The sequence below is a fragment of the Desmodus rotundus genome, chromosome 6 (genome assembly GCF_022682495.2).
Source record: "Desmodus rotundus isolate HL8 chromosome 6, HLdesRot8A.1, whole genome shotgun sequence".
NCBI classification, from domain to species: Eukaryota; Metazoa; Chordata; class Mammalia; order Chiroptera; family Phyllostomidae; genus Desmodus; species Desmodus rotundus.
In genome coordinates, this window is record NC_071392.1 from 91,865,973 (window position 1) to 91,881,744 (window position 15,772).

The 15,772-nt window shown below is 61.6% G+C and overlaps 1 protein-coding gene across 6 annotated transcripts in view; it reads right to left on the minus strand.

Annotated features, from left to right (window-relative positions):
- PAXIP1 (PAX interacting protein 1) overlaps nt 1–15,772 on the minus strand; it is a 29,450-nt gene that overhangs the window by 13,430 nt on the left and 248 nt on the right. The window contains exons 1-6 of one of the 6 annotated variants that reach the window (XR_008427111.2): nt 14,112–15,742; nt 12,508–12,642; nt 8,971–9,014; nt 7,007–7,070; nt 5,514–5,627; nt 3,251–3,895 (exon numbers count right to left, since the gene is read on the minus strand). Coding sequence is in view for 4 of the 6 variants with exons in the window: in XM_053926683.2 (XP_053782658.1) it covers nt 3,251–3,895; nt 5,514–5,627; nt 7,007–7,070; nt 8,971–9,014; nt 12,508–12,642; nt 14,112–14,213 (1,104 nt within the window). In the remaining 2 variants the exon portion in view is untranslated. Of the gene's footprint in view, nt 1–3,250; nt 3,896–4,589; nt 5,491–5,513; nt 5,628–7,006; nt 7,071–8,970; nt 9,015–12,507; nt 12,643–14,111; nt 15,744–15,772 lie in introns of those variants that run through there. The other 5 variants (XR_008427112.2, XM_053926683.2, XM_053926686.2 and 2 more) reach the window with 5 other exon arrangements.

Sequence of the window (15,772 nt, forward strand, 5' to 3'; positions counted from 1 at the left end):
TCACCAGCATCAACAAGCAGGGTCACACTGGAGACCCCACCTGCTAGAACCGAGTCAGGTGGAGTGAGCTGTGGAACTGGAGCGCACGGACTAAACGCCCCAGACGGCCGCAACGTTCGCAGCGCGCAGCCTGCAGTGACCTGCGTCACCTGGTCAGGTGCTGCAGTGCACAGCCCGTCACCCTCCCGCCCCAGACCTTCCCTCACCACGTGACGCCCAGGAGTGGCAGGCACGCCTCTCCCCACAGCTGTGACAGGAAAGAGGTCCTGAGAGAGTCCAGTGTGAAGACCACCCCGCATGGCAGTAGCAAGAGGAGCCCGCACAGACGGCCGCCGCCCCGGCAGACGCCAGCCCCCCGTCCGCGGCCGCCCTGCCTGGACACTGGCCCTGCGGGACAGAACGGCCCAGCAGCAGGCTGGTCAAAACGGTGACTGTTCCACTGTTCCCCAACAGAGTCAGCGGCCTTCCCCACAACGCCTTGGAGCTTTCAGAGGGGCAAGTGCTTCCGACCTGAGAACAGCCCATAGGCCGGGCCATTTCCCTCTGGGTCCTCCCAGCCTCACGACATGAGGAGCCGCTGAGGGCTCCCCAGTTTCTGGTGGCAGGTGACCATCATCCTGCGCGGTGCTGAGTGAAATGACAGAGACGTGTGTCCCAACATCCTCACATAACAAATCAGAAGCCAACTTCTCACAGCCAACGGGCGCCAGGAGCGAGCAGTTTACGAAAGCTCCGTCACTACAACTCAACCACACTGAAAACATACTCGTGTTTTGAATAAAACTCTAGAAATTCAATTGTAATGTAAACCACAGCTACACAAAAATGTCAAATTTGCTTTTAACATCTATCTTCCACTTACATGGACTCCGAAACGTAAAGGTATTAGTTTGCAAGGGCAGTGGCTCTGGAGTTAGTGTCAAAGCCACTGAGTCTAATGCTGAAGTCAGACCCCACAATGGAGCGGGTAGGGTGCCGAGCTCCGTCTCCAAGGAGGCCTTATAGACCAGGCGTCTCCAGCAGGAGTCTCTCCACGCTTCCCAAACAGGCACACAAACCCGGGGCACCAGGACAGCTGGTTCTTCCCCCCTTAAAGGCGCTGCACGGCGCCCGGCACAGTAGAGGGGACGCTAACCCTGGCACAGGAGACCGGCGTCCCGTGGGGGCCCCTGGGAGGGAGGTTGTCACTGTGCAGCTGTTGGTACCAGCTGACGGTCTTCACTTTGCAAGTGTATTTCCACCCTCAGAAACAACGACCCAAGGTGGGGAGCAGTGAGGAAATTAAGGCCGTCTGGCACCACAGAGAGGGCCAGCTAGTGGGCTGCCCGTGCTGCAACCCTGCGCACCCTCCCCGGCCACATGGGCCTCCCCACACGGAGCCCATGGTAGGGGCGCCAGAGGCCAGCCCCGCTCAGCTGACCACCCAGAGCAGCGGGCCTGTCTGGGCGGGACCGAGAACACCTGCGTCCTCACAGGGCCCCCGCCCTCCGCTGCCTCCGGGGCAGACCCACCCGCGCTGAAGAACAAAGGGAGGACGACTAGCCACTGCTCCGCGCGGTGCCAACGGGCCACACAGAACACAGTGACTGCAATGCCTATCGGCGGAGTTTCTCCTTCCCAACTGCCGGTCTTTGTTCAAGTCGGTCAACAGCAGCCGCTGCAGTAGAGAAAGCGCTGGGATGCACGCCACATGGCTCCCAACCCTTGAGAGTCTGCAATTTAAGCGGGGTTCTGATGCTTGGCCATGTTTCCCCAACTCCCTGATCCAGTTTTACACTGACTGTCTCGTGTTTCTGAAATGTCAGTGGCAGAGCACCCTCATGCTCTTACGTCGCTGGGAGCGCGCAGATGCTCTGCACCCAGGCCTCACCGATCACACCCTTGGTGTCAGGGCCGGGCGAGCCCCCCAGGCTCCCCTCAGGGCAGGCACCTCTGCAGAAGTCCCGCCTGCAGGGAGAGACAGGCCCACACTCCCTGGTGAAGTCACTTCATTTCAGGGGACATTACCTCTACATCTAAGTGTGAACTTAGGAAAGTTAAGATTCAACCCAGATTCACTGTATCTGAAAAATACTCTCCGTTCTATTCTACGTGGACGACTTGTTTGGAACCCCCACCAAGGAGAGGAAGAGGAAGAAGAAGAGGAAGAAGAGAGTGCGTCCTGAGTGCCAGGGCTGGGCATGGTCGTCCCCCGGCTCTCCCAGCCCTGAGACACCCCTCAGGCACATCCCACCAAGCCCCCTGCGTCTGCACGTGCCACTCCAGACCAGCCGCCTCCCGGTCCCCACCCTGCAGGGACACATCACCCCTCACCCTGACGGTGCTCCCACCTCCCCAAGACCCCAGCCCCTGGGCTGCTCTCTGCTCCAGGAAGGCCCCACGGTGCGAGAGCTCCACTCCGTGGCTCTCTGCCATCTCCCTTCCTGCCCAGGGGTCCAGGGCCCCATGCACAGTGCAGCCACTCCATCTCCTCCCGCCACTTCGCACAGACGCCCTCGGGACGATGGGCCTTGCTCCTCGTCCCCTCAAGCCGCTCATGTTGCTTGAAGTTGCCCCCCTAAAGCTGCCTCCCTCCCCCGGCTGCTGTGGCTCACAGTGGGCTGAGCGCCGGCCTGCAAACTGAAGGGGCACAGGTTTGCTCCCTGGTTCCGTTGCACGGAGAGGCAACCAATCACTGTTTCTCTGTCACGCTGATTTCCTCTCTCTCTTTTCCCCTCCCTTCCCCTCTCCCTGAACAAGTAAAATATTTTTTAGACACTGCCTCCCCCCACCACTGTCCTCGACACACACACACACACACACACACACACACACACACAGGAGACCCATGTCCTCCCACAGTGAACACCGCGAGTGGGCAGACCATGCCACAGAGAGAAAACAGTGAAGCAAGGGCCACGCAACAGACCGCAGGGTTCAATTCTAAAACCCCGCATTGAGTTTTTAAGTGACTTACAGAGAGTCAGACAGAGAAAGACGTGTGGCATCCAGAGAAGATGGACAGACAGACAGACAGGGACAGATGCCCAGACAGCACAGGCAGAGGGCTGCAGGGCGAAGTGGGGAGGGGTGGGGAGCTGCGGGACCGCGGGTGGAGGCACAGTCACCACACAGGCTGGAGTGTGAGCCCAGGACACTCCGTCAGTGAGTGCCTGCAGGCCTGCGCAGAGGCGGGCCGCCCGAGACCCACCCGGAACAGCACTGGCCGCTGCCCCGGGAGCAGCGCCAGTGCGGTGCGGACAGGACTCACATGCGCCACGCTGGGCGGCCGGCCCGCCTGTGGGACCTCGGCACTGTTGGTGACGTTCCGCAGGGTCCGGACGGCGGGGCTCCAGGCAGCCGCCACGTCGCGCCTCTCGGGGCTCTGCAGGCTGGGCCCCGAGCCCATGAGGCCCCCACGGCCATCGGGAGGCAAGATGCCCCCAGGGACGGGCGGCACGTTGGCACACAGGTTGATGAGGCCCGGCTCCTTGCCTGACGGCAGCCGGCGCTTGGCCGCCGCCACCTGCGGGACTTCGGCGGGGGTCCAGTTCAGGTTCCTCTCCTGCTTCTCCGGGGACGAGTCTGAGGAGTCGTCGAACATCAGCTCCCCCTTCGGCTTCACAGTGCCCGCCTTGGGCGAGAACTGTGGGTCCCCCGATGGGGACCCTTCCTGAGAGCTGGCAGGGCTGGACTTGTCGTCCGCACTGCCCTCATTTGGCGAGTCTCGCTCCTCGTTCTCTACCTCCTCCTCCTCCTCCTCCTCTTCCTCCTCCTCCTCCTCCTCCTCATAAATAATCAGGCGAGGGTGGTAGAACGCTTCATCCTTCCTGGTTTTCTCGGACACACAGTCCAGGACCCAGTCGGGGGTGACGACCCGGAGGCTGGCTCTCTTCAGCGCGCAGGCGTACTTCTCCTAGGACAGAGCACACGCCCCGTGTTAGTGACCTGGGCCGCCTGCAGCCGCCCAGCGCCTGCCTGGCTGCCACACACCGTGCAGCTCACTTTCCTGTGCGGCAGAGGCGCGCCCCAAACAAACCTCTGCTCAGGGACCACTGGATGGTCTCATGCCTGCAACAAGCGTCTCCTTGAAACATGCTTAAAATTAACTTCTGTGCGTGGTGTTTTAGACACAGGAGCAGAGCAGTGAACCCCATGGAACGCCCTCTTGCGAAGGGCCTGACTGCCTGCCGTCTGATCGAGCTCTTATTGGCAGCACACTGGCTGGGGGCAGGGTGTCTGCAGGACGGCGGGACTTCCTGGCAAGGGGCCGAAGGGCGGGACACAGAGGGCTCTCTGACCGCTGAGGGCCCAGGATGGGCACCCATGGACAAAGGAAGCGGGGAAGGGGGAGGTCTGAGGCTGCTAACAGCGGGCCCCTGTCAGCCTCCGAATGCGGAATGCGCGGCTCCCGGGCCAGCCAGCTACCGGGCGTGGAATGCTCTCCCCTCAGCTGTGACCCAACGCTGTCGCTAGACGGGCCCCCACTCTCATCGAAGCGTGTTGCTTCTCTCTGCATTTATGCAGAATGCAGATTTTTACTTAAGCAGAACTTCAGACTCACATCCCGAGTTACCAGAGACACGCTTCTCGGGGACATTGGGACTCACCGTGCTCCCACCACACTCGCTGGCTCCACCTGCACCTTCTGGTGAGGAAAGCAGCCCCTCAGCCTCCGCCTGTGACAGGGCCCTGCTGGCAGGCGGCCGCCCCACCCGGCTCTCCCCGGTCCGGGCGCTCAGCGCCCACGACACGGCTCGAGCGGCAGCAGTGAGGACAGCCGGAGGAACGGCGGCTACCGGACAGACTTTCCACTCTGCACGGCGTACCTGACTGGCGGTCCTACGCTGTCGCTCGGGGGGGACAGGTGTCACTTCCATGGCAGAGCGTTCTGGGGCATCAGTGCACCCAGCACCCAGAGGGCACAGAGACGTTGGCCCATCCGCACCATGCAGTGCCACACAGGACAGGCCGGGCCGGCGACCGCCTGCACGCACTTCTAACCAGTGTGGGGTGGGGTGGGGGTGGCGTGCTGCTGACCTGGGCGCCCCCCACCGGAGGAGCAAGCCCTGGGGCCCACCTGGGTTTAGGGATACGAGCCCGTGCTGGTCCAGCGTGGTTTTACGGATGCTGGGCGATTAAGAAGGAAATAACCAGAAAAGTCAATAAACTCACGTTTACAGTTATACTCAGAACACGGCTTTCTAAAAAATTGTGTAGAGGACTAAACATATGGATTGTCACAAATGAAAATGAATTTGTTTTACTGGATTTGAAAGGAAACTCCAGAGATTCAAAAACTTTCCTCTTTTCTCCTGAAATCAACCCCAATTTCTGTGGGTGCAGAAGTCACACCCGGCTCAGAAGAAATCCCAGTCCCCCCGCACCCGTCGCGGCATACCGCCCGGGACAAACGCGGTGAACCCACAGACCCGCGTTTGCGAATGGGGTCCAGGGACTAATGCAAAAGCAGCTCCCGGAGACGTGCCCCGGGACTGGACGCCCGCCGAGGACGCGTGCGGAGCGGCACTCACCCCCTTCGGCTCCGGGACCACCAGGTGCGTGCACTTCCTGTTGAGGCTCAGCTGGCAGGCGCCCCCGTAGAAGGTCAGCAGAGCCCACAGGGCGCTTCTGTCTTCAGGGGACACCTGGCGAAAGCAGAAACCAGGCCTGCAGGGCAGCCCGCGCATCTGTGTGCCGTGAAAACGCACCGCGGCACGCAAGGGTTCTGCTTATCTACTTCTCTCCCTCGCTAAAGGACAGCACCCCCAGCGTGCGCTTGTGGGAAGAAGACGAGGTCTTCACTGTCTGCCTGTGGCGACAAAGAGCTCCGTTCCTGTCACAGTTTCAGAGGCTCCACTTTCCTTTGCCTTCTCACCGAGTGAGCGAATCAAAAAGATGCTGCACCCACACTCCAAAGACGGAACAACGGTCATTGCACAAGAACACGGGGAAAAACGTCAGAAAACCGAGTACACACTCCACCTTCCACCTGCGTGGAGGAACCCGACAGCTGCAAACTGTTACCTGGGTCCGCGTCCCTCTGTTAAAAAGGCGTTTTCTAAAAAGCTAGACTACAACCAAAATTTCTTTTCATCTCACCTGCGTCCTTCACACGCCCTTTCCCAGGGGCTTCCTCAGAGCTGGGGCGGAAAGGCGCTCTCTGAATTGCCCTGGGGGCCGAACCAAGGGGCAGGCCTGGGACCACCCTGTTGACCACTGACCCGAGCAAGCGCCGTGTGACTTTACAGCCCGTGTGACTTTACAGCCCGTGTGAAGGACACGGGCTCCACAGGCTGGGCCGAGGAGGCAGGATGCAGAGACGCTCCCTCCTCTCGGCAACCGACACCTGCTCCGCCTTCCCGGTGGTCCCCATGCCCTTTATTTGGTTTGCCCTGCTCCCCCCAACCCGCCCCCATGCCTGCACACGCACCCCACCCACCTCCAGACCCCCCAGCCCCAACCCCACCCTCTCGGAGCCTACGCCACACTGGCGCCTCCGCGCCCAGCCGGGTCCCCATGGGTGACTTCTGACCGCAGAGGGCAGCGTGGGGACCGAGAGGCTGGACACCATGGGCCCAGCTCAAGTGCTGGGGGAGGGCCTGCAGGGCGCCCCGGGCACGCGTCCTGCTCGCAACGGGCTCCCGTCTCTGATGACGACCTGCACCAGACGCTTGGCTGCCGGCCGCACCCCTGCCACGTCCTCAGGGGCGGGCGCAGCTCTCCTCATGGGCCGCACGGCCCATGACTTACTAAAAAGACTCTGTCTCTGTTTCCAGCAGAATCCTCGTCGTCTGGCAACTTCACATTCATTGCGCTTCTGTCCCAAGCCCTCCACCTGCGCCACTGTCTGCACCGGGGGGCCCAGCCCCACCCGCTGAACCCCACACCACGCCTAAACAGGGACGTGTGTCACGGCCGCCCCGAATACTCAGCGCGGCAAGCGGCTTCTCTGACACAGGTGTGCCAGTAGGCCTGACCCCGGCCACACGTGGCCTCGTGGGACGGCGACCAGGAGCACGCTTACCTGGGACAGGCAGGCAGTGATCCCGAAGAAGACCTGGCCGGACTCCGGGGAAAACCCGTTCACGCTGAGGCATCGTGTTAAGGCTCCAATGTGGCAGGTGCAGGGCAGCCTGCCTCTCCGGGCAGACACACACCTGCCCCTGCCCCCACACATGGTGGGGGCACAGACCCAGGGGACTGAGAGCAGTGTACCTGGGCGGGAGGTCAGGGCACAGACGGGGCGGGTGTCCTGCGAGACACACTCCCCATGCCGGGCGGCACGGCCCCTCACACAAGGATACCCCACCGGAGCCAGGTGCTGGGCACACAGGGCAGGGCCCCCCACACGTCCCAGGGGCGCTGCCTCCACGGTGAGCACAGAGACGCCTCCGCAAGGGCCCAGGCACCTGTCTGGCACCACCACTGACCACACAGGCCGGGCCCCTCCCTGTGCCCCCTGGGGCCGAGCTCTTCCTGCAGCTCGGCCCGTCCACGCACTCTGGGCCCGGGGCCCATGTCACAGCCTTGTCAGCGCAGACAGTGACCCTTGTAAGGGTCTGCGGTGCCCACAACAGAACGGGAGGGCAGTGTGCCCTGAGGCGGGTGAATTGAGAAAGGCAGGTCACACTGGAAAGCTGCTCCGCCCAGGCCTGCTGAGAAACCCCACGAAGGCCGAGCCTGCCTGACCGCAGGGAGCCCCACACACCCCAAGCTCCCACCTTGGCCCAGGGAGACCCCAAGCGTGCAGTCCACCAGTCTCCGCGCTCCCTCTGGGACCCTTCAAGCCCCTCGGGGAAGGGCAGGAAGCTTGCCGAGAAGAGGCCTCCCAAAGGAGCTCCGGGGGTGGGGCGCAACAGCCGGAAGAGCTTCTTGCCGTCCCAAGTGCCCTGTCCCAGTGTTTGTTACCCGTGTCTGTGCCGAAAGCAGACTCCCCAAAACAAAACCAGAAACCCGCTTCCTTTCCCCTTCACACCATGGATGAGACATCTACGATTTCTGCACTGGCCTGGCCCGAGTCCTGCCCATCACCCAAGAACTGCTTATAAAGGGAGGGACGCCTGCTGTTTACCTGCGCTCCCTTCAAATGCTCTCGAAACTAAGACGCCCGACGTCCACGTTGGTGCAGGAAGGGATGGACACGTCCACAGACTGCCCGGCCCCACGGAGAGCAGGGTGGGCCTGCTCTCCGCCACCACAGCTGCCGGGGCCTCCCGCGCCCTTCACGGTGGGTCCCAAACCCACTGCTGCCTCTCCCGTGGGGGAAGCCTCCCACTTTTGGGGTGAAGCAGGAGCCAGGAGGCCTGGGTGATGGGCCAAGGGCCTACAGGGGCCTGAGTGCCCCTCAGGAAGGGCTGGAGGGGCAGACACAAGGCCTCGCCCGCCCTCTGCAGGCAGTGCCCAGCCCGCCTGGGGTCCTCAGCCTGCACCCAACGAGCGAAACCTCTGCCAGCAGAGTGGGAAAGAGTAACCCGCCCCAGCCGCACGGCTCAGCTGAGTGGAGCGTCAGCCTGTCCACCAAAAGGCTGTGGGTTCAATTCCTGGTCAGGGCACATGGAAGGGAACTGACAGATGTCTGTCCTTCTGTCTCGCTCTAAAAACCCACCAACATCCTTGGGGGACGATAAAAACATTAAAAAACTCCCCCCACCTGCTCTTCAGGTAATTGCCACTCAGCTCAGAGACACAGAGCTTCAAAACCACCCCATCTAACTAGACATCCCAAGAACGGCCCGTTTCCGCCAGGACACTGAGCTCATAAGCAGCAGTGCCCAAGGTCACGTAGCCATGTCCCGGGGCCTGGAGCATGGCTGCCCACCCCTTTCCCAGGGTCAGGGCAAGGGTCGGCACGCGACATGTGGCACAGGAGGGAAGACAGGAGGACCGAGAGCACACACAACACAACGTGCCCCGCACCCACTTTTCGCCCTGGCACCCCCACCCCAGCCTTCAGGTCTCCCCCCTTCCTCCCTCCCCTGAAAAGGATACGGCAGGAGGGCTCCGCACTGCACAGAGAGGGTCACCCAGGACGGCTGCAAGAGAAAACAGAAGCTCAGGTCAGAAGGCATCGCCACCTCCAGCCACGACAGGGACGTCCTGTGCTAGTGCTGCTCCTGGAGACCACAGGCTCGGCTGTAACCGACCCCCACGCGCCCCGAGTACCAGGCCAACGATGCGTTGTTAACGCCCAGGAGAAAAGCCCAAGATCACAGGTAAAAATTTAACTCCAGGCTTGCACGTCACCGCGTGAGCCTTCAGACTGGTGGCAACACCGCCCTCCCGATGGAGGGATGGGGTTGGACGGGCCCCCTGCGCCCCGCGCCTGGCACGCCCCAGCCCCTCTAGAGTCCTCCTGACCCTGAATCGGATTAGGGCTGAGCCCGTGAGCTTTCTTCAGTGAAGCCAAGCAGGTGCCCCGTTAGCAAGCCACGAAAGGTAGTTTTCTCTGAATTCTAAAACTTGGATTACCTGCAAAACCTTTGGTTAATCGCTACCTTTCAGGTAACCTGTATTTCTCTATTTAATTTTGAAATTACAGGAGTCGCTACGCCGACAGCTCTGCTGCAGGGCATCACTCCGTGACAGCCTCGTGGCGCGCCCACGCCAGCTGGTACCCCCCCCCAGCAGGCGGGCGGAGACTGCTGCACGCAGAGATGAAGAGGGCAGGCGGACACGCGGTCTTTGCGCTGAGGCAGCTGGAGCTCCACGCTGACAATCTTCACACCACCTGTCGCTGTCCTCAAAGCACCTCTGGAGACCGGCGCCTTCATCACTGCTTCCGGCGCCACCAGCCCTCGTCCAGTCCGAGGCCACCTTCTGCAAACAGCGTGTAGGGAGGCCACACACTCTGCACAACGAGGGTGGCTCTGTGGGGACAGTCACTGCAGATGGCTTGGCCGGGCTCACGCGCAGCTGGCGGACAGTATGGAGGGGGAAGCGCTGTGCCCAGCAAGGCTCCACGCTGCTGACGTTGAGCCAATTTCCAGACCCGGGGAAGCCGATCAGACCAACACGGTGACGTGTCTCTGCCCCTTCTGCCCTCAGTGCACCTGTGTCACAAGGGCCACACGGGAGCAGCAGCAGCACCCAGGGGAGCACCCTGGGAGCTCCTGGGTTGCATTGTTGAGCACCAGGTAGCTTCTTGGGAGCCAGTGTCTCTGGGGACCCCCCGGGGGTGACCCGAGGGGTCTCAGTGCCGGGCAATGTCGTGTAGCAGGGCTGGAGGGCAATGGCCGGCGGTGGGAGAGGGGCAACTGTGAGGGGAGTGCGCTCGGCTATAAGAAGGGCACCCACCCCGGAGTGGCCCCTGCGGCCACAGGGAAGGGTTGGTACAGGATCTGCTGACAGACCGCTGGGCCAGCTGCCACCGAGTCCCCACTGTCAGCTCAGTTAGGAAGCAGGAGGGCCCACGAATAATGACGCAGAAATGGAGAAAGAGAAACCGAGTCATCAGGAGCCATTTGTCCCAAACGTGAGGAACAGTAGTAAATAAACCCACTGCAATTCAGCATGACTAACATTCTGCACGACGCCCCAGGGCCAATGAGGAAGACACTGCCGGCAGAACTACCCGAACGTTCTCGCGCCTGAAGCAGCAAGTACTTAAGCGTCTGTAAAACTCGAACATGCAGCAGAGAGCGACCGTCACAGTGCGTGAGAAGGCCTTCTCTCTACAAGGTGTTTACCAGGCTCAGCATCGAGTGCGCAGGGAAGCCCGCTGAGCTCAGCGTACCCCTGGAGGAGAGGGGTCCCCACACGGAGGATCCCGGAGTAGGTGGCACCGCCATCCGTGCCCCGCAGGCCAGGATGCTGACGTTGGGGAACGACAGTGTGCTGGGGACTCGTGTTCAAGCCCTAGAGTCAGCAGGGCCCTGGGCAGGGACAGAGCAAGCGAGGCTGGCAGAGCAGTGACGACTGTGAATTGGGGCACCAGGTCTTCCATGCGGCCTTGACATAAGCCCGATGCTCCCAGAAATGCATCTTGTACATAACAGGAAAGAGACTGCTTTGTTCAGCCCGGAACCAGAGTGGGCACAGTGGCCACCCGAAATGTGCCCTGCGCTGCGCCTGTGGCTGTCACAGTCCCTGGCTCTGCGGGTGGCGACCTGTTTCCAGCAACCTTGGTGCTGCTGTGCCCAAGCACCTCCATGCTGACGGGCCGCTCAGTACTTCCTTTCTTCTTCCTCCCGTGCACTCCAGTCTGGGCAGTTTGCACGTACACATACATGCGTGTGCACACGCATCATAAACCACCGGCGTTTCCTTACGTGCAAGTCTCACTTGGGCCTCACACACACAATACCTGCCACAGTGGTGGCTCAGGGGCGCGGGGCTTGGAGCCCCTACTCTGAGGGCGTGTGAGGGCTCCCCAGGTCCCCACACACGTGCAGCCACCCTGCCGGGACGACAGCCTGACCGCCGTCTGACAGAGGGTAAGCATACGACGGGCAGGGGGCTAGGGTGGCAGCCCTGCCGCTAGGGCACACCGGAAGCAAACCCGGGGCAAATGCAGGGTCTCAGGAGGCGCAAGGCGCACAGCCCAGGGCGGTGGTGGGTCCTCCCGCAGAGCGGTAGCAACGTGCGCCGGCGGACTCCCCGGGGCCCAGCCTCTTGGCGGGCGTGCCTGCAGAGGGGGCCGTGCCGGCCACGCGGAAAGGAGCACCCGGGGCAGGCACAGCCCCTCCGGCTCGCCCGCTGCCCCAAGTCGACAGTCACTCTGGCTCACGCAGCCGAGTGGCGACAGCCAGGTTTGAGAACCTTCTTGTGAGACAGGTCTTCCTGGTGTGTTTCCAAAACTCAGGTTCGGGGGCGGCCTCCGGCCAGCCCAGCACGCCCTCCCTGAGCCCCCCGCCAGCAGTGAGCCACAGCCACTCTCGCGCTGGTGGGGTGTAGGGCACAGCGCTCAATAGCGTGGGGGAAGGAAGACACAGCAGTGGGGCAGAGCTTTTTAAAACAAACACACAATACACAATATTAGAGAAACACTGAGAAATCAAAACCACAAAATTCGATTCTAAAAACACACATTCAACGTTGGTCGGTCCAGCTCCCAGCCACAGCAGAGCAACAAGCAACGCTGACAGAAGGGGAGCATCCCCGCGCCGTGGCCCCTCTCTAGCACAAGCTACCCGGGTCAAGGTGAGAGCAGCACAGACAGCCACCAGGCGGGCAGTGGGACGGGCTCTTAAGCCAGCTGAAGTCAGGGCCACTTGCCACAGGCCGGGCGGGAAGTGACCCTGGACCAGGAGCTGCTGCCCGGCAGGCCCGCACCAGCTGCTGAAATCACACACTGTTCTATGAGAACTCCCCTGGGCCTGAGGCTTCCCGAGGACACGCCCATGTCCTCGCAACAGCGTGACTGGGCCTGAAGTCACAGAGGCCAGTCACCAAGAGGGGAAGGGCTCCAGCCCCCCAAAGCCCCCCAGTCCAGCGTCAGCCAACACTGACAAGTTCCGCCCTAACTTCCACGTGCTGCTTTCCACACACGCAGCGGAACGCAGAGAACTGATCAGACGTGCTACCGACCTTCACGACAGGCAGGTCAAAGACCTCCCGGGCCTCCCCGACCTCTGGGTTGTCCCCATCTTCTGAGATGATGTGTGAGGCCAGTGCGTTGTAGGACACCTCCTTAGCTCTCCCAGCTTTCAGCAGCTGAACAACCTTTAAAATAAACACACGTTAAAACAGAAAAGACTGCATCTCATTCTCGGCTTATGTTAAGTTATTGTGAACCATGCAAACTAACTAGAAACACTCCCCCCCCTTCGCCTTCCACGCTGAGTCACAGCCAGCGAGACGCTGGGGGACAGTAAAAAGCAGCAACTCTCCGTGTAACTACAGGGGAGCAGAGAGCCCACTGCGAGCCAGGTGCCACGCGGGGTCTCCACACCAATGACGGGAGGAGCACAGGCACACAGCACGCAGTTCAGAGCGTGGCGTCAGGTGCCCGCCACCAATGGGAAAGTCTCCGGGAAGGACACAGCAGGTCCCTGACGGGGCGCCACAGGACCCGGGCTCTGGTGTCTGTCACAGGGGCTGCACTAGAACTGCTTTTGTGACACGTCCTCTCGCTGCAGGTCTGAGAACCCACGGACGACAGTGCAGCCGCACTGGACGTGCACAGAGCCCTCTGAACTAGAGGGACACGGGCTGCACTGTGGGGAGGGCCACAGTCACACTCGGGGCAGGCACACAGGCACACACGTCACGCTGTGGTTTCCTTCTGAAACAAAACAATGTCTCGAGGAAGACAGGAGGGTGTCCAGCGATGAGGACTTTGCAGAAAGACTGTTGGTGTCAAAGGAGGGAGGGCGCTGGCTGCACCAGGAGGAAGAGCCACACTAAGCAGGTGAGGAGGCAGCTAAGGGGCCTGAAGGATTGTCGCCAGGGCAGGAGGAAGACACATGTGAGAGACTGGGCAGGACTGGCAATGGCAGGGACTGCGAGTGGGGTGGGTGGCCCGAAGGCGACGCATGGGCGGGGCAAGAAGGACGTGTAGTTCAGGTCTGCCCAGCCTCGATCGTCCGTTTGAGATGTAGGGAAAGATCTTCAACAATGGACACCTCAAGACCGGGCGCAGACAGTGCGGCTCCCAGGGTACACCCCCTGACGGGGCAGGGCACCCACACAGCTGCGTTTACCCACATATGGGACAACCTCTAGGACCGTTCCCCCACCGCCAACACAACTGGAGCAGACGCCAACGCGTTTCCAATCATCAATTAAGCACCGGGTCGTGGGCCACAAACCAGCTCCCTTTCCTCCCCGGACCTCCGAGCACGTGGAGCCTCAGTCCCAAGGAAGAAGGCCCTCCTCTCCCCACCCGCCAGTCTGTCCCGGCCTCGCGGCCGCGTTTGTGGGTCTGCAGACCTCATCTCCTCCCGCGTGCTGCCTGAGAACGACCAGGTCACCCGCATCAGCACAAGGGCACAGCCGCAAACGCGCATGTCCAGGCCCCGGCCCCTTGGCCTCCTTTCCACGTGGCTCCCTGAAGCGCCAGGCAGCCACAGCCGCCTCCGCCTCCGCCCCGACCCCTCCTGTTAGAGTCAGCTGCACCACGCCTGTTCTCCCAGCAGCTCCCTATCGACACTTCCGGGGCATCTGTGGACTGAGGCCGCCCAACCGCTGACCTGGCCAGTGCGCATGCTGCTGCTGCTGCCGACCTCCGCCTCCTCTGTCCAGTGCAGCCCACACACACCGACGCCTTCCCACCTCTCCATGAAGGAAACCATCTTCCCCTCTTCCTCACCTCTGCTTGTCTAGGGACCCGCCTGAAAGGACACCTACCCTGAAGGATTTCAGTGGGGCCCCCCATGCACCCCAAGGCCTAGCACCCCACTGAGATGTGCTCAGGGGCGCAACCAGCTCCGCCCACGGCCACCCGTGAGATCCGTCTCTCCGTTACACCTGGACCCAGTTCCACGCCTGACGTGCACAGAACGTGCGACACATCTGCTTTCTGGGTCCGTGTGTACTAGATTCAGAGAGTCGGATGTCGTGGCTCTAGGCTTTTTAGAAAAAAAGTCGTTGCAGATCCAAGTGGTTTGTGAAGGACATTTGTAAGCACTCAGACGTGACTTATACTTGAGCAGAGATAGTTGAATGTCAGCTTGTTCCAGGCTTTCAGTAGTACTGGGTTCCAGTCCCTGGGAAGAGCCCAGTCCCGAAGGGGAGTGGGGGGAGGGAGAAGAGGGGCTGAAGAACAGCAGACAGAAAGGGAGACTATCAGTACTGGGAAAAGCTAATGCTGTTCAGAACTGTTCATGTTTAAGTTCAAAGCCAAAACTCTCTTCACCTAAAGGTGCAGTGGAAGGACCATCCGGGCCAGCCCAGGAGTCGGGTCGGTTACTAAGGCACCCAGCCCCGCTGAGCCTCCACCTCCCTTCCTCACCAACCACGTGCATTTGCTAGTCCTAGATCCGGCTGGCTCCGCACCCTTCCTCCAGGCTTGGCACTCCCTGGGCAAGACACCCAGGCATAACTGCATGCATAAACTTAAAGGGAACATCAGTAGATTAACCCAGGGAGCTTATTCAACCAAGGCTCCCGCCCACCGCAGGAGAGGAAGACTCTGGCTTGGAAAGAAATGGGCTGCCGGAAAAAGCGTAGGGAAAGCCCCAGCATACTTTCGCACCCCAAAGTTTTGAATACTGAGACGGAGGATGCTACCTGGGCGTCCTCCGCACTTCCAATGCGATTCAGGCAAGTAGGAACACCGAGCCACTCAAGTTCGCAGGGGGCGAACAGAGCGCTTCTCAGGTGCACACAGATGACAGCTGGGTGGCTGTCACACCAAGCCGGCTTGCGGAGCCCGAGAGCCCAGACGCGGGAGCAGGCAGGCGGCGGAGAGGTGCGTCCGGGTCCCAACCCCACCCCGGGAAGAAGTGAAAAGTGCGACTCCAAGGAGGCCGCGGGGTCGCAGCGCCAGGAGACTTACTAAGGCCAAGCGACAGGACAGGTCGCCGGCTCCCCCACGCGGAGGGCGGCGACACTAGGCCCGAGCGAGGATTCCAGGGGGACACCGAGCAAGAGGGACTCCGGCGCAGACTTCCACCCACGTGCTCTCCCCTCCTCTCTGGTCTGGTTAGAGCCGAGGGTCCCGCAGAACATCTACATGTCTGTCCCCTCCCAGGATCCCACAGACCGCCCTCCCAGGTCCCCTCCCGAGGGTCCCAAGGACCAGGTCCTCTCCCTCTCTTCGGCCTGCTCCGCCAGGCGGCCGAGCCTCCGCGCAGCCAGGCCGGCAAGGACCCGGCCTCAGGGACCCGAGTTTCAGCGCCTGAGCGCGCGC